This window comes from Ochotona princeps, chromosome 4 (genome assembly GCF_030435755.1).
Source record: "Ochotona princeps isolate mOchPri1 chromosome 4, mOchPri1.hap1, whole genome shotgun sequence".
Lineage (NCBI taxonomy): Eukaryota > Metazoa > Chordata > Mammalia > Lagomorpha > Ochotonidae > Ochotona > Ochotona princeps.
In genome coordinates this window covers 92234916-92259445 of record NC_080835.1, presented here as the reverse complement: position 1 = coordinate 92259445, position 24530 = coordinate 92234916, and the positions used below count along the sequence as shown (strand labels likewise).

General features: G+C 48.1%; 1 protein-coding gene across 2 annotated transcripts in view; it reads right to left on the bottom strand.

The window, feature by feature from the left end:
• The window catches only part of GRIK4 (glutamate ionotropic receptor kainate type subunit 4), a 427812-nt gene that overhangs the window by 273556 nt on the left and 129726 nt on the right, over positions 1–24530 (bottom strand). For both annotated transcript variants that reach the window (XM_058662539.1, XM_058662540.1), the window contains exon 3: positions 22625–22756. In XM_058662539.1, the coding sequence (XP_058518522.1) occupies positions 22625–22706 (82 nt within the window). In that variant the 5' untranslated portion in view covers positions 22707–22756. The remainder of the gene's footprint in view (positions 1–22624; positions 22757–24530) is intronic.

The window sequence follows — 24530 nt, the reverse complement described above, 5'->3', positions numbered from 1 at the left end:
AGCCAATCTACCCAAAGCTTGTTGGTCTCCTATCTTTCCGTGGCTAGTCTACTGTCATATGCAAATATGCCCCCCACATTTCCTGATGCAGTTTTCCACTCTTAATTCTACAGTTGTTTGAGTCTGGGACATATTTCAGTCTTGTGATTTGTTACAAATTCACCAAATTGTGTCTTCTTTGCAAAACAACCCGAGAACCTTTGATAATCTGTTTTTGTTTTCTTGAGCAAATATTTATGTTGCACCATCCTGGGCCCCCTACACCATTCTCCACACCTTCTCTCCTTAGGGGCTGCCTGGTTGGCTCTAAACACCACTTCGGTGCCAGTGACTCCAACTTATAACTCCGTCTGAGACCTCTCTAGGAAGGTCAAATATGTTAGGCCCATCTGATTCCCTGGCATCTCTACCTGAAAAATCCTAAGCATCTCAAGTTCAGCATTTGTCCTACAGAATTCTTATCTTCTTATCCCAACCTGAAAGCTGCTCCTCTTCCCTTCTTCCTCTTGTTTATAAATGATGTCCCTGGCTGTGAAATGGGTGATCTCTCCACTTTCCTTCTTCCTTCATCCTGCACATTCAATCTACAACCAAGACTGGTCACTCAACTTCAGACAAAGAAGCTTACTTCTCACTATATCAACTGTCACTCCTGTGAGCCAGCATCAGCTCTGACCCAGGTTATGGAATAGCATTTGAGACTAATTCTGAGCTATACACTCTCTCATTCATTTGTACACTTAAACAATTTATGGAGTACTCACTGGGTGTTAGTGCTCTCTCAAATGAGCACAGAGAGCTCAAAAATGAACCATAAACAAGACTGCTGCAATAAAAGTATTGACAAGGCTTAATGACAGGTGCAAAAGGAGGTGGTAAGCACTGAGAGAGAGACAGAATAGGCTCAGGGACAACATGACACTTAAACTGGATTTGAAAGAATTAAGGATTCAGCCAGGCAGACACTTGGAACAAAAGCCTTCTGGGTATAGTGACAGAGGCAGAAAAGCATAGCGTGTTCAGGGAGCTTTAAGCAGTGTCTGGAGTTGGGAGGATGGGGGAGTCATGGTTGGTGAGGCTCAAAGTGACCAGATATTGTAGAGCACTCTAAGCAACCATTTCTGCAAGCAATGCTAATATGGGCAAGAGACCATTTATACTCCCACCCACAACTCCCCAGATACAACAAGGGACTGGGAACACTGCTAAATAACATTTTACCTGAGGGATACATAGTAGTTTGCCACATTTTAGAAGGTGAGGAGGGAGAGGAGCAGGAGATAGCCCATATGGACTATCCAGTTCCTTGCTAATCGTCTGGGAAAGCAATGGAAGATGGCCAAGTGCTTGGGCCCCTGCACCCACCTGGGAGACTGGGATGAAGTTCTTGGCTCCTCATTTCAGCTTAGCCAGGACATTGTTACCGTTTGGGGAATGAAACAACAGATCTCACTCTCTCACTCTCTTTCTTTTTCTCTTTCTCTTCCTCCCTCTAACTCTGACTTTCAAACAAATAGATAAATCTTTTTTAACAGTGAGAGGTAGTAGTGAAGACACTAGTGGGCAAATAATGGTTTGGGTCTAGACAAAGCGAATAATATGAGTGAAGTCTTAAATCAGGAAAGCTCTCAACAAAGTCAAGAAAGTGGCATGAGGCCAGTGTAGAGAGAGTTGGGGAGAGAGGGGGAGGATGCAGGGTTACAGATGGAGTAGGTCAAGGGCATCCCTTGACAGAAGCATGTATCCTGTGACCCTGGGGACCTCCTACCACAACAAGGCAAAGTTGAAGCCTTGGTCTGCAGCTCACAGCCCCTTCGCCCTCCACACTGAGCAGCCAGGGACACCCTCCCTGCCACCTGCCACCGTCAGCCTGCCCATTGGCTGCCAAGGTGACACCACCAAATGCATTTCTTCACAGCCAGCGCTCAGAGAGACACCAGGATTTGCATTTCAATTTGACTTTTTTTTCTATGATTCCAGCTAAAGCTTGGAAATCACTCTCCGTCATTCTCTCTCCAGCTCAGTTTCCTTCTCCCTGCCTCCTCCACCCCTGCCAGGGGCTGTTTGTTCCTTGACATCCTGCTCCTTGATGCAGAGAAAAGTCATCCTTAACAGCAGTTTTATTGCCCGGTGATATTAACACAATGAAGGAAATCACTGCTAATTTTTATGAATTATCTCATCATCTGCAACTAATTAACACTGCTAAAAGAACTGGCATTAGGCTTCCCCTCGGAGAGCCTGTGCCTCAAGCCCTTGCCATCCAGCAGCTCCCTGGCTCGAGTCAGGCACTTGTTCTTCAACCAGGCCCCCCTTCCCTGCCACCCCCATTCCCCTGCAGCCCCATTTCTGTACTTCCTTTGGCGAAGAAGCTCTGAAATGACCCCCTACCAGATACTCAGGCACTGGTGGGCCACTTGTAATGGGGATGATTTAGGTTAGCTGGAAACTAACAAAATCCAATCTAAGTGGGCCACCACCACTCTCTGTCCTCATTACCCTCCCTCTCCAAAACCAGGCCTTGGCCTCTGTGCTGTGCTGTATGTGTCTGCAAAACCGAGCCAACAGGCAGCCAGCAGCTAAATGGCTCTTAATCAGGGGATAATCTCAGCCCAGGTGGAGAGTAAATACAGACAGGGGCTAAGCGAGGCAGAGAGAGAGAGCAGCAGAACAGAGGACGTGGACAGTCCAAGCCACAGCTGCTAGAGCCTCTGAAGAGAAACCACTCAGGAACACAGGCTGGGATCCCCCCTCTGGATGGGACCATGGACAGGACACTTTAGAAAATGGTGCCAATATCGCAGGGGTAGGGGGCACCGGGACCGCCGGCACAAAGCCTGGGCTCACCTACATATCCCCCTCTCTGCTCTACCCCCATCCCTCTACCCTTTCCAGCCCTTATCTGAGGACTCTGTTTTCAAGTCGCCTGGCATCTGGCCAGACCCCAGGCAGTCACTGGCTATGTCTCTGAGATCAAAGAAACAGCTCTGGAGAATGAGGTGAAAGGCTGCAGCATGGTCCAGGGGGATCCCAGGCATCACAGCCCAGCAGCGCAGGGACCCCTGTGATGTTGGGCCGAGCACGTCCAATCCTCCTGCTAAAGGTCAAAAGTTTCACATCATGCATTTGACTACAACTAAAAAGGCCAGAGACTTTACAGGGTGAAAAGGGGTATTAGGAGGCTCCTAAACCTTGCCTTCCTGCTGAGCCCAAGTCTGTCTGTCTGTCTCTCTCTCTCCTCCTGTCTCCCTCTCTCTCCCCTTCCAAACTTCTGGCAACCATTTAACAGTTTCCCTCCCCTCACCCAGAACATTCTAGGCTCTGTGCTGTGCTATTTCAGGATGTGCAATTTAGCTCACTGAACCCCTGCTTCCTGCCCCAATGTCCATATTCTCAAAACCAGACACCTTTCCCATGGCAGCTCAGGATAAGTATGAGTCACTCATATATTCACTCAACCATGGTTCACCGAATGCCCGCAGGTGTTCAGAACAAGATACCCCAAAGTACAGTGCTGGGACAGGCTAAGTATTTGCACAGAAGACTTAAAGGGCCTCAGATGCCAGATCTTTCTGACCTGCTGCCATCCTCCTGAATCTCTTCTTGTTCCCCTGTCCATCCCAAAGCTAGGCAACGAAACCAAAATTCCTCTTCCACAAGGCAGGTCCCTCTCTCCTTCCTAACAGGGTGCAGGGGTACTGCCCCACACTCGGGAGGAGGTACGGCCAAGAAGACTCAGAGGCCTTTCATTCTAAAGTAATATCCTTTTTCAAATCACAGTTCTACACACCTGTTCCTACCTCATTAAACCTCAACAGAATGACTGTCACAGTGGCTCATCAGGTTAAGCCACCACTAGACTAATGATCCAAGCCATGGATACTTTGTTCCTGGAAAAGGTAGCAGAAGATGGTCCAATGTGCCTAGAAAGGTAGTAGAAAATGGCCCAAGAACTTGGCCCAGTGACACCCACTTGGGAGGCCCAGAGAGGGGTCTTGTAGGCTTCTGACTTCAGCTTGGCTCAGCTCCAGCTGATGTGGCCATTTGAGGAGTGCACCTCTGGATGAAAGGTCACTCACTCCCTCTGTCATTTTACCTCGCAAATAAATACATGTGACTTTAAAAAAAAAAGCTAATGGAAAAAGACATAGTTGTTTCTCATCTTTCTGAAATTACCTATGTCTATGTCACATCAAACTTAAATAGTGTGCTTTGCTCTTCTTCTGATGGATCTGTTCTTTGTAGTAGGAGTGTCAGCTGAGGCCCTTATGAGCACTGGGAAAGCTATGGCAACTGCATTTATGGCAGCTGCTTGCGGGCTGCGGTTTAAGCACATGCTGTCTGCATCATGTTGATGTTGGACTACCAATGTAATGCTCCACAGTGATGCAGGGAGGAGGTGTCAAGAGATAATTAGGTCTTGAGGCTCCACTTTCATACAAGGGTTAATGTTGTTGACCAGGTCTGATACCTGGAGCGCAGGCTTTTCGAAGACAGGGTCACCCCTGGTGTTTTATCTCTTGCACATGCTCCCTGCACTGTGATGTCATCTACCATGAGGTCATTGCCAGAGCCAGCAGACATGAGCACCATGCCCTGGAAACTCCAGAACCTCAAGCTAAATCTCCCTCTGTTAGAAATCACTCAGCCTCAGGCATTTAACTTCAGCCAACAGAAGATGCTATGGAAATGAGCAAGGGAGCAGATGTTTGGTACAATAGGCAAGGTGCTTGGGACACTCACATCCCCTATGAGAGTGTGGTGTGTGAGTCCCACCTCTACTTCCGATCCAGCTTTCTGCTAATGTGTACTCTGAGAAGCAGAAGGCGATGGCTGCAGTACTTGACACCATGTGGGAGATCCAGACTGAATTCCTGGCTCCTGCCTTTGGCTTGGTATAGCCCTAGCTATATCAGCAGATGGCAGGTGTCTGTCTCATAATAAATGAAAATAATAATTTAAAAATGTATCAGTCAAGGGCAGTGTGAAGTAATAAGTAATGGGTCTCTGCTCATAGAGGCCAATGCTGAAATTCATGTTCCCTATGCCTCAGGCAGCAAGGACCAAGGTGGGGACCTTCCCTCACTGTGATATGGGAGCCCTGGAAAGAAAGAGCTTAGTTCTGAGTGAAGATAGGAAAGATTGCCAGAAAATAGAAAGAGATCACACAGATTGAGGCGTTGAATGATGAACAGCATTCTACCGGGCAGTCAGGGTGAAAAGATGAGTATTCCAGGCAAAAAGAATAAAGGCTCAGCCTTTGGGACTGTGATGCGCGCTTAAAGAGCAGAATGCATGGCAGCAAATGTTTATGGGCAGGGATGCAGATGGGGAGTGAAGTTCAAAGTCAAAGCCACCTACATCATCCACAGACTGCCTGCAAAGGGTTCAGATGCCCTGGGAAGGAGCCTGAGTTTTCTTTCTCCTGGAAAGACAGGACAGGCAAGGAGCTGGCAAGGACAACATGAGAGAGAGCCCAAGCGCACAGGTGACTGACAGATGATGTTGAGTTGGACCAAGTTCCCCCACAAGGAGGGTCACTGCTCTCCTCCGACAGGGCAGGGTGCTGTCTTTGTCTTCCCTTCTTTGCACAAGGCAAGTACCCCTGCCGCTGAATTCTGTGTGTTATAGGCAGGGAGGTCCTACAGGCTGAGAAATCTCTCCTCAGTGTTCTGCATCTTGTGGCCCTGTCCCACTCCAAGTGACCTGACCCAGGTTTGCTTGAGGCACCCCAGGACTGCTGACAGTTCACTCTGGGCAGACTGCAAAGCACTGTGGGAAGGAAGTGGGGAAGCCAAGTGTTCCATTCTCCACACTTCCCCTGCCGCTCCAGGGGCAACCAGCTCCCCCTTCTTTTCTTGGTTGTTTACTCAAAACAGGAGGCTTAACCAAAAGAGGAGAAAGGCTCTGATTTGGAAGTAGGGCAAAGCAGTGCTGTGGGCATAATGCCACTCCAGAGGCAGACAAGCTTGGATTTGCAGGCCGTGCCAACCTCCAATCCGCCATGGGGCTTTGGGTGCGTTATTCAGCTGCTGAGCCTCAGCTTTCTCATCTGTAAAATGGTGATAGGAAGAAACAATTTTGCTCAGAATTTAGGACAAAAATGCACCAAAATGTCTCTTCTTTGAAGCATTTAGATGTGTACCACAGTGCTTCAAGCTGTGGACAGCACCAACCCTATTTATACTGTTTTTCCTCTGATAAAGTTTAATGTGCAAATTAGGCACAATAAGAGATTAATCATAAACTAACAATAAAATGGAACAATTGTGTATATACAATAATAGTTATATATAATTTAGGAGCTATTTATTTCTAGAATTTTCCCTTTAATATTGAGTGTGGATAACTGAATCTGCAGGAGGTGAACTGTAGATTAGGAGGGACCACTACAGGTACTAAATTAAAGTTCTTGAAGCCAGCGTTGTCATAGAGTGGGCAAAGCCTTCACTTACAACGTTAGTATGCCATATGGGTGCTGATTAAAGTCCCAGCTGCTCCACTTCCAATCTAACTGCCTGTTTAAGTGCTCAGGAAAGCAGCAGAGGATGGCCCTGATCCACGTGGGAGAGTGGATGGAATTCCAGAACCCCAACTTCAGCCTGGCTCAGCCCGAGCCATCCATCTGCTAGTAAATCAGCAGATGGAAGATTTCTCTCTCTCTCTCACTCTGTATGTGTGTATGAGAGAGAGAGAGAGAGAGAGAGAGGAGAGAGAGGAGAGAGACTCTTAGCATTTCAAATAAATAAACAATTCTCTTGAAATATTATTAACATTGCTAATATTGGGCCCAGCAGCAGGGCCTAGCGGCTAAAGTCCTCGCCTTGAATGCCCTGGGATCCCATATGGGTGCTGGTTCTAATCCCGGCAGCTCCACTTCCCATCCAGCTCCCTGCTTGTGGCCTGGGAAAGCAGTCAAGGACGGCCCAAAGTCTTGGGACCCTGCACCCGCATGGGAGACCTGGAAGAGGTTCCAGGTTTCCGGCTTCAGATCGGCACAGCACTGGCCGTTGTGGCTCACTTGGGGAGTGAATCATTGGATGGAAGATCTTCCTCTCTGTATATCTGACTTTGTAATAAAAATAAATAAATCTTTAAAACAAATTGCTAATATTACAGACCTAGATAGTTCTCTCTCCAAAAGCTCTCAACTTTTTCCTCAAACCTCTCTTTGCTTGTAGGGTTTTCTTCCCACTCCCAGTCTCATTCCCTCTCTTTCTGTGGATCGGCTTTGTGGGGGGATTCACTCCCCTGGTCTACAGGAGCACACACCAAGTCACCTCTACTCTCTCCCAGCCTGGCTCCTCAGCATCTTCCTGGGAGAGACGCACCCAGTACGTTTAACAGGGCTAAATAAATAGCAATGATAATATATGTTCAGCCATTACTCTCATAAGTAATCAAGGATCACTGCCATATGATTCCTGGTTAAACATCGTTTGCAGTCTAATAAATACGTGGCTATAAATAAAGCCGGCATGCAGCCTTGGTCCCTCTGAGCATCGCAGGCTCTGCTCCTATTTTAAGCCTAAAGATGCCTTCAGCGCAATCCCTGCAGTCAAATTTTGAGTTAATTTCTCTTAAATGTCTGAGAAGGAAGCCTGCAGAGACAGGGGGTGCAAATGGAGGCTAAGACACTCCATTGACACCAAGAAACCTGCTTCAAATCCAGGGCCCCTATGGGACACCTTGGTCTCTCCAAAGGCTCGGCTGCCATACCCAATACCATCTCTGAAGGTTATGGTAAAAGCTGAACTATGTCATTCACAGAAAGTGCCAGGTACACAGAGGGTGCTGGAATTGCATGAATATGTCTGTCTTGTGGGGCACAGCCTCTTGAGGTAGTGCTCCGCCTCCAATATTGCTGGCTCCACTCCAGGTGGCAGGAGGGAAAGGACCAAGAAAAGCAAAAAGAAGCCTAAACTAGCCAGGTGTCCAGGGTCCCTGGACCATGAGAGTCACTACTGCTTAACTTCACAGCAACATCATAGCACTTCGTGCTTCCTTGCTTGGTCCTCCAATTCCCTCACCTCTGAGTCTTGTCTTTGCATTTTTGGAACATATACCAGTGAACCCTCCTGTGTCTTCATACTTCTCACAGAACCTGGCCCAGGTCATGGCACCACGTATTTTAAATAAGGGACCAGCAGACTGAGGCTCAGGCTGGATGAGCATGAGATCCCTTGTCCCCCCCCTTCCTGGCTCACAGCAATTCCTTCCATCATTGTGTTGCCTCTTCTTAAAGCACAAGCAAGCTACTGAGCAGAGTCTGCAGGGACTCAGGCTGGTGGGAAGGTGGAGATAAAGTGATTCTCTCTGTACCCAGGCAAGAAATAAACACGTCACTGTAGGCTGAGCCTAGCAGAGCCCACGTGATGGGGCCTCAGATAAAACATTCAGCTTGCAGCTTTCTCCTTTAGCACCCTGCCATGTTAAAAGTGGTGAGATTACTAAATCAAAGTGATAAAGTGCTTCCTGCTGAACTCTCTGGTTGGCAAATCTCAGCCATGAAGACATGGCCCATATAGCCTATGACTTCCACCCATGGAGGATATGCACTGGCTTTGATGTTCAGGGCTGCTTGGCTCTCATGCAAGATGGTCCTCAGGATACAGGGACAGTCTGGGCTGAAGATAGTCTTCAAGGACACAACCCTCTGGACTGTGTGTCACACCTAAGAGAACTTTCCAGTGGCTCAGCCCCTAGCTCAGAAGCTGTTCAATAGAGAAGCAGCTATGGCAAACAGAATAGTGGCCCATTAGATTCATTCATTAGTTTATGTATTTATATGAAAGGTTAAGTGACACAGAGAGAGGACGAGGGAGAGGGAGAAGACAGAAAGAGAGAGAGAGAGAGAGAGAGAGAGAGAGAGAGAGAGAGATCTTCTATCTGCTAGTTCACTCACCTAGATGGTCCAAGCTGCTGGGGTTATGTTAGGTCAGGCTGAAGCCAGGAACTCCATCTTGCTCTCCCACATGGTGGCAGGGGCCCAAGTAATCCGACTATTAGCTACCACCCTCTCAGGCTCATTAGCAGGAGCTGGATTAGAAGCAGAGCAGCTGGGATTCAAACCAGCACTCCAATATGGGAAGCCAGTATTGCAACATCAGTGTTGCAAACAGGGGTTTAACCAGTTGCATCACAATATCCCCCACATCTTAAATCCTAACCCCTGCAAACATATTACCTTCCATGGCCAGAGGAACTTTGCAGCTGAGATTAGGGTCACAGACCTTGAGCAAGGACTCTGATCTTGGATTTTCCTGGTAGACTCCCTCTAATCTCATCAGTCCTTAAAATTCTAGAACCTTTTCCCACCAGGACCAATGAATTACAGAGATGGAGTATGACTCAACCGCGTCATGGCTGTCTCTGGAAATGGAGATGGGACGCCAAGGGCTGCAGCAGCTTCTAGAAGCCAGGACTGGCTCTTAGCTGACAGCCAGCAAGACTACAAGAATCTTGGGCATGTAACCACAAGGAAATGAATTCTCCCAGGGACCTAAATGAGCAGGAAATGGATTCTCCCCAGAGCTCCCAGAAAGGAACACAGCCCTGCCGCCACTTTCATTTTAGCTCAGCAAGACTTCTGAGCCACAGAGTGTAAGATAGTAAATTTGTCTTGTTTAAGCTGCTAAATATTTGGTAATTTGTTGTGGCAGCATAGCAATAACAATAATAGCAGAACTACTGATAATACCTATTATTTATTGATTGCCTATTGACTGTGAAGCATTATGCTAGGCATTTTCCATACATTATCTCCCATGAACTTTAACAGTCACATAAAATGGATATCATTATCCCCATTTCATAGTAGAAAACTGAGGCTAAATAATTTTCCCAAGGCCGCATGCTGAAGATGTAATTCAGTCCCAGGTCTGTGTAGCACTCAAGTCCTGTACATACTGTCCTCCCCTCCAATGCCATCTAGTTGCCTGCCTCTATCATTGAGCAAATCCCGATGTTTGGGAAGGAATAAGAGAACAGGAACTGATATTTGCTAAATATGACTAACTGCCACACACCACATGTGGCACCGTAACTATCTTCTCTCAATTAGTGCAGCACTTAATGACAAACTCTGTTATCTCCAGTTCACAGAAGGGAAACTGAGTGTAGAGAAGGTTGTGCCCAAAGGCAGGGAAATAGTAAGTGGGTGGGATTCACACACCTGAATTTTGAATCCAAAGCCAGACTTGTCCCATAAGGCCTGGGATGGGAAGACTTGAATGTGAACACCAAGCTCCCCTGGGTGACCATCCTCAGGCCGTCAGGACAGGGTGCTCAGCCCCTCACTGCTAAGGTCCCTCCCCGGGGACATCTTGCTTCTGAGAGATGAAGAGTTTGGTAACATTAAAGAAAATCTCTGAACAGGGCAATATACAGACAGCTTATGTTATTTACACCTACTTACTCATTCCTCCAAATTCCATTAATTTCCACTTAACAATTTTAATTCTTTTCAAACGCTAAGTTTTCCAGATGAGCCCAAGCCAGGGGGAGGGGGAAATCGGCATTCAATAACTGCTCCCAGATGAAGCTCCCTCTAATTTCAGAAATCCCAACAGCACCTGAAGAAGTGCAGAGGGAATCCTTAGACCATTCTCCCTCTTGTCCAGTCTGTTGGTCTCAGGGTTCCAGGTGGCTGCCTGGAGGGGGCCGCCTAACCCCGCACCTGCTGCAGCTGGTAAACCCCTGGAACAACTCCTTTATGCAGCTTCGTTCCGGGGACCCTAAGACTGGGCATTTCATCTGTGAGCCGCAAACTCTTAAGTCTTACGTTGTCCAATCTCTGTTCCTAGGAGAAATATATGAGTGCTGTTGACAAACTGGCAATGACAAACCCTGCTGTGTCACTTTATGCATGAAAGACCATGTCCTGGACAAGATGGAAAAAAGCATAGCTTGGAGGAAGATACAGGAGCAGCTCAACTTCGAGAAACCTGCAGCACCCAACCTATGAGCACAAGCATCTACAGACACTGAGGCCATGTGCAGCAGGTCACCCGAGACAGCAAAGCCAGACACTGCATTTTATAGGCACTGGTTGACATCTAGACTGTCATTGACACAGAGACTTATCAGCCAGAGATGGGAAAGAATGGGCCCCACAAGGAGCTTTGAGTTCAGAAAGCAGAGTTCCTCTAATCAGGAGCAGGTGCCTATGGGAGAACAGAAGCAGTTGAGAGGAATGGCTGCCTCTGAGGGAAGGAACTGCATCCTAGTTTAAGAAGGGGGAAAAAAACAAAATCCAGAGGACAGTGGCCAGGATGATGCTTAGAATCCAAAAAGGGAGATGGAAAGCACAGTCAATGGCGCTGGGAAAACAAAGGGAGAGGTGACCATGAAACAAGTGTTCTGGGTTTCTGGGAAGAGCACCAGCCTGTTCCTGAGGATGCACTTGGGCTCAGGAGGAAGCTGACTCAAGAATCCCAGCTATGCACCAGTGGTATGGGCTAGGTGGGGGTGCCTGCCACCACCAGAATTTGCAAGCCTCAGCACAAGCTGATGCATAGGCAGCTTCCATGGCCAACAAGGGCAACAAAAGGCAAGAGCTGGAAGCTGGTGGCCAAGTCCCAGGGTTGAATCTCTGGGCTCTTGCAGGAACAGGACATACAAGACTCGATCCGAGTTCCGGGGGAACTTGAGCACAGTCAGACTTGATGACAACACAGGGATGTGGGAACTGCAAGAGCAATCCTGGTGGTGGAAGAGCCAAGATCTGAGGTTTGAATCTGAGTGACAAGGGGAGACCAGCAGCCAAGGCTCTGGTGCTGCTGAGTCATTTAACTGCTGACTTAGTTTTCTTCCTCAGAGTGGTAACAAGAGGAGCCTCAGGCCCTTGGGTCTGGTGGCATGGAGCAGAGAACACAGGGACAGGAAGCCAATAGTGTCACTGCATAGTCCCCACCTGAATGCCTTCTCAAAGCTCTCAAATCCTGGGCTGAGACCTTCCTTGGCTCTGCATTATTCATTCCCTGTGCAGATATTTAGCGAGCACCTACAGTATGCCAGGCCCTGTCTTACATGCCGGAGGAACGGCAGAGAACTAATCAAAGCCTTTTCCCTCATGGGAGAACTCAGATAAACAAGATGGGATATGCGGAGCAATATGTCAGATGATATTAAGTACCAAGAAGAAAATAAAGCTGGGAGGAAGGCTAGGAAGTGGGGGGATGGGGAAGGGGCAGAGGATGGTCAGGGTGTTACCTGTAGAACACAGGAGAGGCAACCCTGTATCAATCCACTGTTCTGGGTAGGGCCGGCAATGTAGTATAGTACCCTCCACTTAGCAGTGCCAGCGTCACATGCATTCCCATTAGAGTCCTGAGAGTTCCATTTTGAATCCAGTTCCCTGCTAATGTACCTGGGAAAGCAATGGAAGATGGACCAAGTGCTTAGACCCCCTATACCTACCTGAGGGACTTGGCTTGGCCCTGGCCTGGCTGTTGTAGCCATTTAGGGAGTAAATCAGTAGGTGGATGTGTGTCCTTCCCTCTCTCTTTAACTCCATCTGACAAGTAAATAGTTCTCATAGAGAACTGTGGTCAAAAGTTCTGAAGTGAGAGCACAGCTGGTATACTTGAGGAAAAACAAAGAAGCTTGTGGACACAGGGTTGATACAGTGTAAACAAGAGGCAAAGTAATAAAACACAACATGGCAACAGACCATGGAGCATAGACCATGCAGGGTCTTGGGGCCCTTAGGAGGACTTTCCTTTACTTGGATGAGAAGGCAGTGGTAGACTACAGCAGAGGGCTGATGGGCCCCTCTCATGCTCTCCTGCTGCCATATTGAGAATGAAAAATGACAGCACAAGAGTGAGCAGGTAAACCAGCAGAAAAGTATCACCACGACTCAGGAATATACAATGCAACGCAGACCAAGGAAGCAGCTGCTGAGGTGGCAAAAAGTATCAGCATCCCATACGGTTGCTGCTAATGCACCCAAGAAAGCAGATGTCTTAAATGCATGAGACCCTGCACCTATGTGGAGGATCCGGACAAAACTCCTGGTTCCAGGTTTTGACCTGGCCCATCGTTGCCGTTGTGGTCATTTAGGGAGTCAACCAGCAGGTGGAAGATTCATCTTTCTGAATGTAACTCTACCTTTCAAATAAACAGATCTTTTTGAAAAGGAAGTGTTTAGGTTATACCAGATGTACTGGGAAGGCAGAGACAACAGGATGCTGATGGAGAGGTCATGTGATGTTGGAGAGCTCAAGGGAGGCGAGAGGCTTGGAGTCCAACCCAAAGAGATTGGTGATGTGGCTTAGTGCGAGAACGGGAGCAGCAGCAGGCTTGGAGGAGAGAGAGCTGTAGGACGTGTCAGGGTCAAGTTGTGTGTGCATCTGGGCTGATGAAGAGCAGAGTGATTAGATGGAGGCATGTGATTAGAGTCAAAAACTTGTGGACACATTTGAGGTTTCAAGACTGAAAGATGTCTTCCAGGGAGTGGTTATGAAGACAGAAGAGCTTGGGACATAGCCCTACACAGACATCGAGAGACAGGGGGACCCAGAAAAAGGGGAGAGATGGAGCAGTTGGTGAGGCAGGGCTAGCACCAAGATGGGTGTGTTGCCAGGAGCCAAGCCAAATGTGGCAGCTACACCCAGTATAGTGAGGGCTGGAGACAGATCATGGCACTTGGTACAGTAGCCATCACTGGTGTGACTCTGAAGCTGGCTAAAGGTGAAGACAGGAGAGGAAAGGGAGACAGTTTGAACAGGTGGTTCTTTGACAAAGTTTTGCTGTAGAAAGAAGGAGGTAAAAGGGGAAGAGGAGCAGCAGCTTGGGGAGGTCTGTAAGATAGGGGAACATGCAGATTCAGGGGCCAACTCTGAGCAAAGTCCCTGGCACTGCAAGAGTGCTGTCCCCTCAGGGTACCCCTAGGCTTTAAGGCTTTAAGGTGGGGGCATAGAATACGCAGGTCAATGCTAACAGACAGGGCAACACATGTGCATGCAAGCACACATGCACATACACATGCACACATGCACACATGCTTGGGATTCTGGAAGCAAAGGTGCTCCAAACCAGTTGGGCATTCTCATCTCTGAAGACAGTCTGACTTTAAAGCAGGGTTTGAAAAAAGAGAAGACAGAGGATTTAGTGGACGAGTAGGGAAGGATGCCCCAGGCATGAGAAGACTAACAGGTGCAAGTGGCTGGGCCTGTAGTACCATTAATAACAATAGAGGCCACTTTCCTAGCATTTACTATATGCCTGACACCATCCTAATGCTTCCTATATAGGAATTTATTGAATTCTTGCTAAGAAAAAATGAGACAGGAGCTAGTGTGATTCCAGGTTGTTGTACAAGGAGAATACAAGACACTGAGAAAGCAAGGTGGTGCTTCAGTTTCTACCCAGGAGTCTGGTTCCAGGAAACATGCACTGGTTCATCTCTACAGCCCCAGAGTCAGCCTCCTCTCCAGACCACAGCCACTGTGGAAGAACCAATCAAGGGAGCTGGAGAGTCAGTGCAGGAGTTACTGAGACAAGAGGGATACCAGGTGAAAGGTCAGACCCTTCTACACTGATTTCTCCGCCTGAAACAGAGGGCAAGAGCAACAGAAGAGGCTACAGTCACATCTGCAGCAATGATCCACTCTTATAAAGGGGTCACACTCACAGAGAGCACCTCAACACCAGAGACACACAATCAGGGCTGGACAGACTCACAGGTAGGACCTGCGGAGTCCAGCCCAGTGGCACTGACCCCAGTGGGTCCCTCCATCACACTCATCAGGCTGGGCATGATGGGCTTTCCCAGCCCAGCCCACCATGAGAGGACCAGGACCCTTATTTCAGCTTGATGGAAAGCGGCACAGACTGACAAGATTCAGAGAGACTGGTGGTCAGACTGACAGTTGCCTGTAGCAACCTGCTGCCTGCCAGCGAAGCCATGCATACCCCCTCTGCACCCTCAGAAGAAGCCAATGAGGAATGTGTGCCGACTTATCTAGACTAACAAGAGCTAAGTGTGTACCAGTGCTTTGCCTGCAGCTGAGCCGCCAGGCTGTGGGTGAGAAGCGCATGTGTGCCACTTACAGAGACTCTCACACACACATGCAAGGGCCTGAGAAGCAACAACAGCTTCAGTCCACGCCAGTGCCACTCTAGCTCCTCCACCACTGCCAAAGTGGAGAAAGGCAGCACCCAGAAGGCCAGGTCTACACCAATGAAACAAAAGAAGTCATGGGACTACCATGTTTTACCTGGCTTATCCAAACCCTTGGAATCAAACGGGGTCATGGCTTGAACTACCTAGATGGTTGCCTCAATTCTAAACTCTTGATAATGATCATTTGTCAAGAATACAGTGAGATCTCTATGATAAGACATGAGAAGAAACCAAAGGCTAGAAGACTGCCACACAATCCCAGGTGGGAAGTGGTCTCGTCACAGGTCACAGATCAAACCTCCCTACTGGGTACTGCCCCATTTAAGGCCACCTCCAGCTGCAGGGACTTTGGCTTCCAAAGAGCCCATTTCATCTGCCCAGTAAGCATTTTACTTAACATGGAACCAAAGCTTCTCTCTATAATTTATATTTCTCCCATCCTCCATTAAAATAATAAAAAAAAAGCTTGCCAGCAACTCATTCTATATCCCAAGACATTTTGTAAACCATTTCCCAGAGTTGAAGATAGATTTTTGAAATTCTGACAAAATACCACCAGAGCAGTTCTCCTGATACCACTCTCCCCACCTGCTCCACTTAAAGCTGCCAGTCATCCACCAGTCACCAGGCCAGGCAAGAAGCACACACTAGATGCTGCAAACCCTGGCACATGTCATCAGGCAGGTGGGAGTCTCAAGGGTTATGGCACTGACAAAGGGGCCTTCATTAATTCTTTCCACATTTGGACCCCTGGTAAGTCTGCTCCCATCGGCCTATGGCTGTGGCTCACAATGGGTTCTGGAAAGACTAAGGGAAGACAAATACCCTGCATGGATCCCAGGTAGTGCTCCCAAATTGGGAGAAGACAAGTGAAGACAGGCAGCACTGTGATCTGGAGGCTGGTCTAATGACAGCCCAGCATCTCTGATCTACCCCAAAAAGGAGTGGGAAGCAGGAGGGGACCAGAGAGCGAAGAACAGGTGTGTGTGGACACAGACACAAGCTGGTTTTTGGCAAAATATTTACTTCCCTAACTGTATGTTTTGTAGGCTGACAGTAAAATTAAAATTTGGCATTTCTGAGTGCTGACCAATTCCTGGCAGAAGAGAAGCTTGAAAACAGACAGATCAGCTCAATATTCAAAAGTTGCCATACATGAGTCACTTAGCAAACATGTACTAAGACCAGCACTGTGGGCCAGGTGCTAAGCTAGACCCTGAGCATGAATCAGAAACCCAGAGATTCCCAAAGGTGCTCCACCAGAGGGAGAGATCTATGACCCAGAAATCTTCCTATATTCTCTCTCCAAGGGGACAGTCAAAGGAGAAAAACATCCATTTCTATCTGTTGCTAATGTGAAGGACCAATTGATGCTTTACATGGTTGACTCAATCTGAAACTGACATGAAAAGTTACACACTCATCAAAATGTCATAAATCAAATCACATGCTGACATAATTAGGGAAGCCCACTATAAAACAAATTCCCATGGCTGAACCTCTATAGACCAAGATGTCACTTGGTATATTTGAATCTCAGCATTTCAAATATTTTTGATACAAAACAGCACAGCATTAAAAAAAAAATCCAGTGTTTTCAATTCTTTCCCCCTTGCCTCTCCCAGTTCTCCCATTAGCTGCATCTTGCTAACATCTTAATGTTCTATGTGAACATTTTCTCTGTACAGGAATGGAGCTCATTGGGGGAAGCCAACTAAGTAAAAAATCATAGCTATAAAGTGCTTGGGGGTCCTCATACAGCACCGTGTCAGATAAATCCCAGCTTTTATTGTGCCACCACACAGGGACACCTTAAACAAGACCAAAGGCTATGTGCTACAATAACCTGCTGGGGTGTCTGGTGCCACCCCCAGCAAGCAGCACTTCCCCTCCACCAAGATGGAGACTGTTATGTCCCCGGTCTCAGTTTCCTCATCTGTAAGCTGGATATGTCTGTATCCCTAGGCAATCCTTTGCATATTAAAGTGTCAGAGCAAAAAAGGTGGCTCTATGCCCAATAATATCTCCATCTCTCAATCCATGTGTGAGACAGAACACCACACATTTGCTGTGACTGTCATGATCTCTTAGATGTCTCCAGGGCCCAATAACTGAAGTGGAGCACAACAGAAAACAACTCAGAAACCAAACAGATTCTCATGGCACCTGTGTGGCTCTACAGGAGTGATTTAAACTCTTTAGGCCTTTAGTTTCATCTTCTAGAACATGAAGACTGACTGAGATATGGCAAATACCTAACCTGGTGCCTGGCAGAGAGCAAGGCCTTTGCAAGCGGGTGCTTTCATTGCAGTGATTATTATTTAACACTGTATTCTCAGTGCTTGGTACAGTTTATCCAGTTAATGTGTGTTAAGAAGGATAAATGAAGAAGGATGAAATTATTCTGTTTATGATCATAGCCAAACTTTTCATTAGAACCCAATCAGGGTGGGTAGGCATTAGCTGCAGCAGTTCACACGCCTGTTGGGACATGTGAATGAATATTGGAGAGACTAGTTTCAAACCACAGTTCCATTTATGATCTTAGTCTCCTGCTAATGCACAACCTGGAAGGTAGCAAACACTTGGGTCCCTCACCCCCAAGTGGGAGAGCCAGATTGAATTCTCAGCTCTTGGCTTCAGCCTGGATCTGTCCGGCTGTTGTAGGAATTTGGGGGGAAAACAACCAATAGAAGGGAGCTTTCTATTATCTGTCTCAGTCTTCTGTCTGCCTCTCAAAGAAAGATTATTTGTCTTTATTGTAAAGACAGATCAGACTTACAGAGAGGAAAGACAAACAGAAAGATCTTCCATATTCTGTCTCACTCCCAAATGGCTACAATGGCCAGAGCTGAGCTGATCCAAAAGAGCCATGAGCTTCCCAAGGGTCTCCCACACAGGTTAGGGAACCAAGGCTCTGGGTCATCCTCCACTGCCCTCCCAGTATAAGCAGGTAACTAGATAGAAACATGAACCAGCACCCACATGGGATTACAATACCCGCAAGGCAAGGATTTAGCTCCTGAGCCATCATGCTGGGCCCAACTCATAGATTAAAAAAAAAAAAAAAGAACCCAATCAGGATCTTCAGGTCACTCCTATTCTAAGTAAGATAGACAAATGGGCATTTTCTTCTTGTGTTGTACCTCTTTTATGTTCAGCCTTTAACAATATATTAGACTAGAAGAAAACACTTTAAAGCAGGGATGCTAAACATGTAACCAGGGAACCAAGACTTGAAAGCACCATGACTGCATTCATCATGTGCACTGAGACGTGTGATCCCTGTATGTGGATTCTGGGCCGGTCCCTTCGTTTGGTGCTTACTGTCCTCTAGAGGTCAGACCCTGACATGAATGTCAATTCAAATACAACACCTAAGTGCTGGCACAGATCGATGTCCCAGGGGAATGGGCAACTAGCAAAGGAATGAATTATCCCAGAGGGAGAGGGGACATTTGGGAAGGACTTTGCAGTGTTCTAAGGTCTGGGTATAGCCCAGTTATCCCTCACAGCTTCAAGTTAAAGCTCCATGTGAGATATTAAGATGATAGAAACTCAGGGCTGGCATTGTGACATGAAGAAAGCTGCCACCTGTAACACTAGCATCCCACATGGCTGTTTGTGTCCTGGCTATTTCATTTCTAATCCAGCTCCCTGCTAATAGTCTGGAAAAAAAACAGTGGAAGATGGCCCTGCCACCCACAAGGGAGACCCAGATGCAGATCCTGGCTTCTGGCTTCAGCCTGGCCTAGCCCTGGCTGTTGCAACCAACTGGGGAGTGAACTAGTACATGGGAGCTCGCTCGCTCTTTCTTTCTTTCTTTCTTTCTTTCTTTCTTTCTTTCTTTCTCTCTTTCTTTCTTTCTTTCTCTTTCTCTCTCTCTCTCTCTCTCTCTCTCTCTCCCCCCCCCTCTCTCCCTCTCCTTCCCTCCCTCTCTTTCTGTCTGTGTGTGTGTCCCTCTCTCTTTGTAACTCTCATGCACAAACAACTTCATGGTAGAAATTTAATCTGACTGTGGGGTTTGGAGGTGAGCTTCTAGTCACTAGGATTAGATTGGGTCAATAGGGTGAAGCCCCCAGGATTGAATCTCTGTGGCTTTACAGATATAGTGAGAGAAACCCAGATAATGAGAAAGACACAGATACACTTGCACTCCACATCACCTTGGGACTTGGCCAACAAAAAGGCCATTGCCCAATAAAACCCTGGATAAGGCACCTCCAGGACTGCCAGCCAAAATAAACCACTCTTTTTAAAAAAACAAAATATCCCACCTCCAGCATTCTATTACAGCCATGAGAAATGCACTATGCACAGAGGAAGAGCCATTTAAGTCAACAGTGATGGAGGAGGAAGGAGGAGGAAGAACGCAGGCTGATGGGGCTGTTTTGCAGGCCAAGAAGATGAACGAGATGAGGAGCACTGCAGGGGATGGAGTTAGCATGGAGTGAATCTGCCAGGTACCTGTGGGTCAGTTGTTCACTGTGGTTGAGATGTGAGACTGGTAAAGAGCCGTCAGGGTAGGCAGAAAAGACCAGCATGCATGTGGTTAACCACTACTCATTAGTATCTGCTGTGCTTCAGGCAAGGGCAACATTTGCTAATGCCTGCAAATGTTCCAGACGAGGACTGGAGGAAACCACAAGAGAAACCAACCTTCACATCCTGTTGAAGGGGACCCTGCCTCCTGGCAGCTAAGGGAGCCCACTGGTAGATCAGGGCCAAGGCACTGAAAGAGGAGCCGGGGCAGCAGGCTCTACAGCCGACAGCCATCAGCCAAGCCATGGGCTTGCCGTGTGACCTTGGCCAAGCACTAACCCAAGTTCTCACATGCAAAAGGAGCAGGTTGGATGACAGATCCTCATCATCCTTTAGGGTCCAAGACATCAAGACAACAAAGACCATTTCTTAAGTACTAGAGGAGATTTAAAACACGATGTGTGGGGGTGGGAGGAGTCTTCGCCAGACATTTATTAACTTTGTGGCTCCACAGTCATCGCTCAGAGAACCCAGAGGGACAAAGCCACATCCAAATACATTTCCACAAGATAGATGACTGAAGGGGGCTGACATATGTGTGAGGGTTTGGGGAATTTATGCAGGCAGCCTTGCAGTCATAAATAAAATCCCATTCTCTTACCCAAAACCTCATTCAGGGGGTAAACACCAGACACTGTAATAGACAATTTGGCTGCACCTCCCACCCTGTGCCTCACTTGAATGAAGAACAGCCAATACAAGGCAGGGTAATGGGTTCGGCAGGCTCTTCACTAACATCCATATTGTCACCACCAGACAAGTGAGGCTGAAGACACAACGGCCTATGTCATTTATCTATGCGATTCTTAGTCCCTTCCTATAGCCCTGCTCTGACAGCTGTCCATTCCCAAATACAGGCAGCACTGACCCCTGTGAAGAGTGAGTGTGTGTGTGTATGTGTGTGTGTGTGTGTGTGTGTTGGCAGGGGGAGGACCCAGCACGAACAAGGCTAGTGCAGCTCCCGCGGTGAGGCCATCGCCACCAGTGTTGCTTCTTGTATTTTCTTGACCTACTTCTCTTCCCATGCTTGCCCTACTCCATGGTCCCTCTGGAGTTTCTGTAATTAGCACCTTTCCTCCATTAGGATCAGAGCGCTTTCAAAAGGCCCCCAACTCCCAGGATAACCAAGAAGACAGGAGAGCAGAGCCTGGCATGACTGTTAGAGCTTTGCTTTTCTTTCTCTTGGTTGGCTCAGCTGGCTTCCTGACCGCTGCAGGAAAGCAGGCATAGCTTGACCTTGCCAGCCAGCAGGGTTCCTGGCTGGAAACTGATGGGAAGTGGCCTGGCATAAACCAAAACCAAGGCCAGCAGAGTTGCCTCAGCATCTGGACAAGCACCAATCAGAATGTGGGGCATGGGAGCCAAGGGATCCCTTTGAAGCTCTCTGTCGTGGGCGTCGCAGCCAAGAGAGGGATCCATAGCTTTGCTTTTGACTTCCTCCCTGGAGAGCCAAGGATGCTTGGTGCAACTATCCCTGGCTCAGTTCCTTTTCACTTCCTATTAGCACAAATGGAAATGGATAGGTTATCGCTTGATCTGCTCATTTACAGGGGACAAAAACCTCCTCAGCAAAAGCTGTAGGCATCTTATAAATTGAGCACCCCAAGGATCCAAACTGTTTTGCACTACTGCCGAGCAGAATTAAGTAAGGTTTTGAAATTTCTATAGACATGAATGGGGAAGAGGGAGAGCTGCTTGTGGTTTTAATTCCTTGTTTTAAGCATGCAGGGTGAGGAGTGGGAGGCAGGCTGTGGGGGAGAGCTGTCCCCTGTCCCTCTTGGAACCCAATCAGCTGACACTGCATGCAAAAGCAGGCCCATTGGGCAGGGTAAAGCCACTCACACTCCCAGCCAGGGTCTTGGCTACTGGCCCACCTCTTTCCAGGGATTCCTCATCACCACCAGTATCCCAGCCTCACTCAGACTTAGACCTTGCAGGCTAGCCCTGAGTAAAATGGGAGGAGCTCTAATCCCAGCTCATTTCCCTGGGATTAGAATAAAAGCCATCTTTCTTCACTGGCTTCAGGCCTGCTTCGTTTCCAGTTGAGGATCTAGAATTATGCCGGGGTCAGGTCACCCACTTGACATCTAGGATTCATCTGACCTTGTCCCTGGGGCCTGCTGTGGGATTCATCTTCTAATGACCAGTAAGAGCTGAGATTGCTCACTGCGATACTCCTCCCCTACAAACTGTCCACACTGATTCTGGTCCCTGAAGATACAAGCAGACAACCCCTGTGCTGGCTATCAAGGGACCACACTGTGCATGCTGGTCTGGACCCTGTCTTCCACCCTGCAACTGTGTCTCCACAGTTTGCGGGGCTTTAGCCCACAGTTACCAAGCTTCAATCCTTTCCAGAAGAGGGAGGAAGCACTTGACTTGTCAGGTCTTCCCCTACCAGAGTTGGGGGTGCTGAAAGTGCAGGTGGAAGCCCTGTCTACCAGCAGCTACAGTGGACACCCCCCAGCAGGGAGGTCAGGGAGAGAGAGCAAAAGGATCCCACTGCCCCTCTCAGGGCCAGGCCAAGGCGAGAGGACACTGAATCAGGGGCCTTTCCAAGCAGTCAGGTTTGGAACCCTAAAACAGACTCCCAACTTCCTGGAAACCGCAAAAGACAACAAGCTGGGCTTGGACCAATCAGAGAACAGAAACAACCTCCTCTTTGAGCTCTATCCCTGGATTTGGACCCCCTGGCATGCTCACCATCCTTCTTCCCCAACAGCAGCCCCTTCCCGCACCAAGCTGAATCCATCCTACAGTGCAACAGGAATTAGTAGCATCTTACATCAGAGCTGTCAGTTAGGAGGCTGCCCCCATCATCACCACCACTGCCACTATCATCAGGCCTGCCAGACTCAGGAAGGGCACAGCCACTTCCCTGGTATTTCAATGCCCCCATTGGACACACAAGGTCCCAGGAAGGGGGCATTCCCTTGGCCAGGCTGCACTTACCAATCCTCAGGGAGTGCGGGCTGCAGGCGACCATCACGAGCCACGCAGGAAGCAGCACCAAAGGCGCCGAGACGCGGGGCATCTTCTATAAATCCTCATGGAGCCCTCTGCTGGTCTGGGCATGACATAACTCTGTGGGAGAGTGCGGGAGCATGTGAGTCCTACATTGGCCAGGCTGCCCACTGCACCCTCCACCCAAGGGACCTGAGCCAGGCACCCACACAAGAACACCTGGCAGTGCCACAGGAAGCTAATGAGTCAGAACTGGGGGCAAATGTCTCCCATGACCCACACAGGGAAGCTACGATGACCTTGGCTATAGGATCCACAGCACTTCACTTCCCCTTAGCATCTCTGACAGGGAATGAAGTCCTCATGGATGAGCATGCCCCAAGTGGCTGGGTAAGGCCTGCTTCTTCACCTGCTGACTGCATGGTCTTCATGAGGCTTCTCTCTGTCTCAGCTCCATCATCTGAAGCAGAAATGTGGTCCACCAAGCCCTCCCAATGGAGGTGAGCTGGGGACTGATTAGGACAACATAGGAGAAGTTGCCAGTTACAGGGGTTGGCCGGGACAATGCTACTCAAACGCCAGCTCCTCACCAGCCCAGATGGGAGAGACTGAGTCCTAGCAAAGCCCCTTATAGGGGAGCACACCCAGGTAATCATCTGATCTCCATCCCTGCCTCTGCTGCCAGCTAAAAGGAACCCCACCCCACTCTTCCTCCATCAACCCCTCACCTCCTTCCTAAGGTGAGAGGATCCCCTCCCCAATGTCAAGGGCAGAATCCTGGTAGGGAGGGGAACTGCTTCTCCCCAAGGGTGTCTTCTCAGACACCCTGAGACCTAGAGCCTGCAGGTGATCAACCCTGCCTCATTCCTGGGGTGAGGGTGTAGCCGGTGCACACCTGCATACCCTAAACCCAGGAACCTCTAGAATGTAGAATATCAAAATGTTGCTTCCTGCTACCTCCAAGACAAACAATCCAATAGAAAGAGGAACAAAACACTTGAACTAACACTTCACTGAAGAGTATATCCAGTGCCCAGGGACATTGGCAAAGGTGTCCAGCTTCACAGGGCAACAGGAAAATGCAATTTTAAACCACAACAGTAATACCACTATGTAGCCACCAGAATGGCTTTGAAGAAAATAAAATGATGGTATGAAGTGTTAGTGAGGACATGGAGCCACTGGAACACGCATCAATGTCAGTGAGAGTGTAAACCTGTGGGAACAATCCCCTATAACTTTATTCAGACCCCAGTGATCCAGCAGCTCCATCCCTAGGGATCCATCCAACTGAATCAATGCATGTACACACTCACCAAGGACATGTATTGGTTATGCTCATAGTGGAACTCCTTAGTTCTCCCCAAATTAGAAACCATCCAAGCATCCAACAGAAAAGAGAAATAGAATGCATACTCACATAGTAGACTGTTATGAAGAAATAAAAATTTATACGGGTGGGTGTTTGATACAGCAATTAAGGTACCACTTGAGACAGCTGCATTCTGCATCAGAATGTCTGGTTCTAGCCTGGGATCTGCTTCTGATTATAGCTTCCTGCTAATGTGCACACTAGCAGGAAGCAGAGGATGCCTCAAATACTTGGATTCCTGACATCCATGTAGGAGACCTGGATGAAATTCCTGGCTCCTGGCTTTAATCTGGCCCACCTCTGGTTATCATGAGCATTTGAAGAGTAAACTACCAAATAGAAGATCTCGCTCTCCCTTCATCCCCCTTCCTTTCACTCTCCCCCTGCTATTAAAACAAAATGAAAATAAATCCATTTTTACAAAAAATGAATACATATATGTGCTCATGGTGACTCCTCTGCTCAAAGCAGGCTCCTCTCCATGGCTCTAACACAGCACTTCTCCCTCTGACTGCTGCCTCT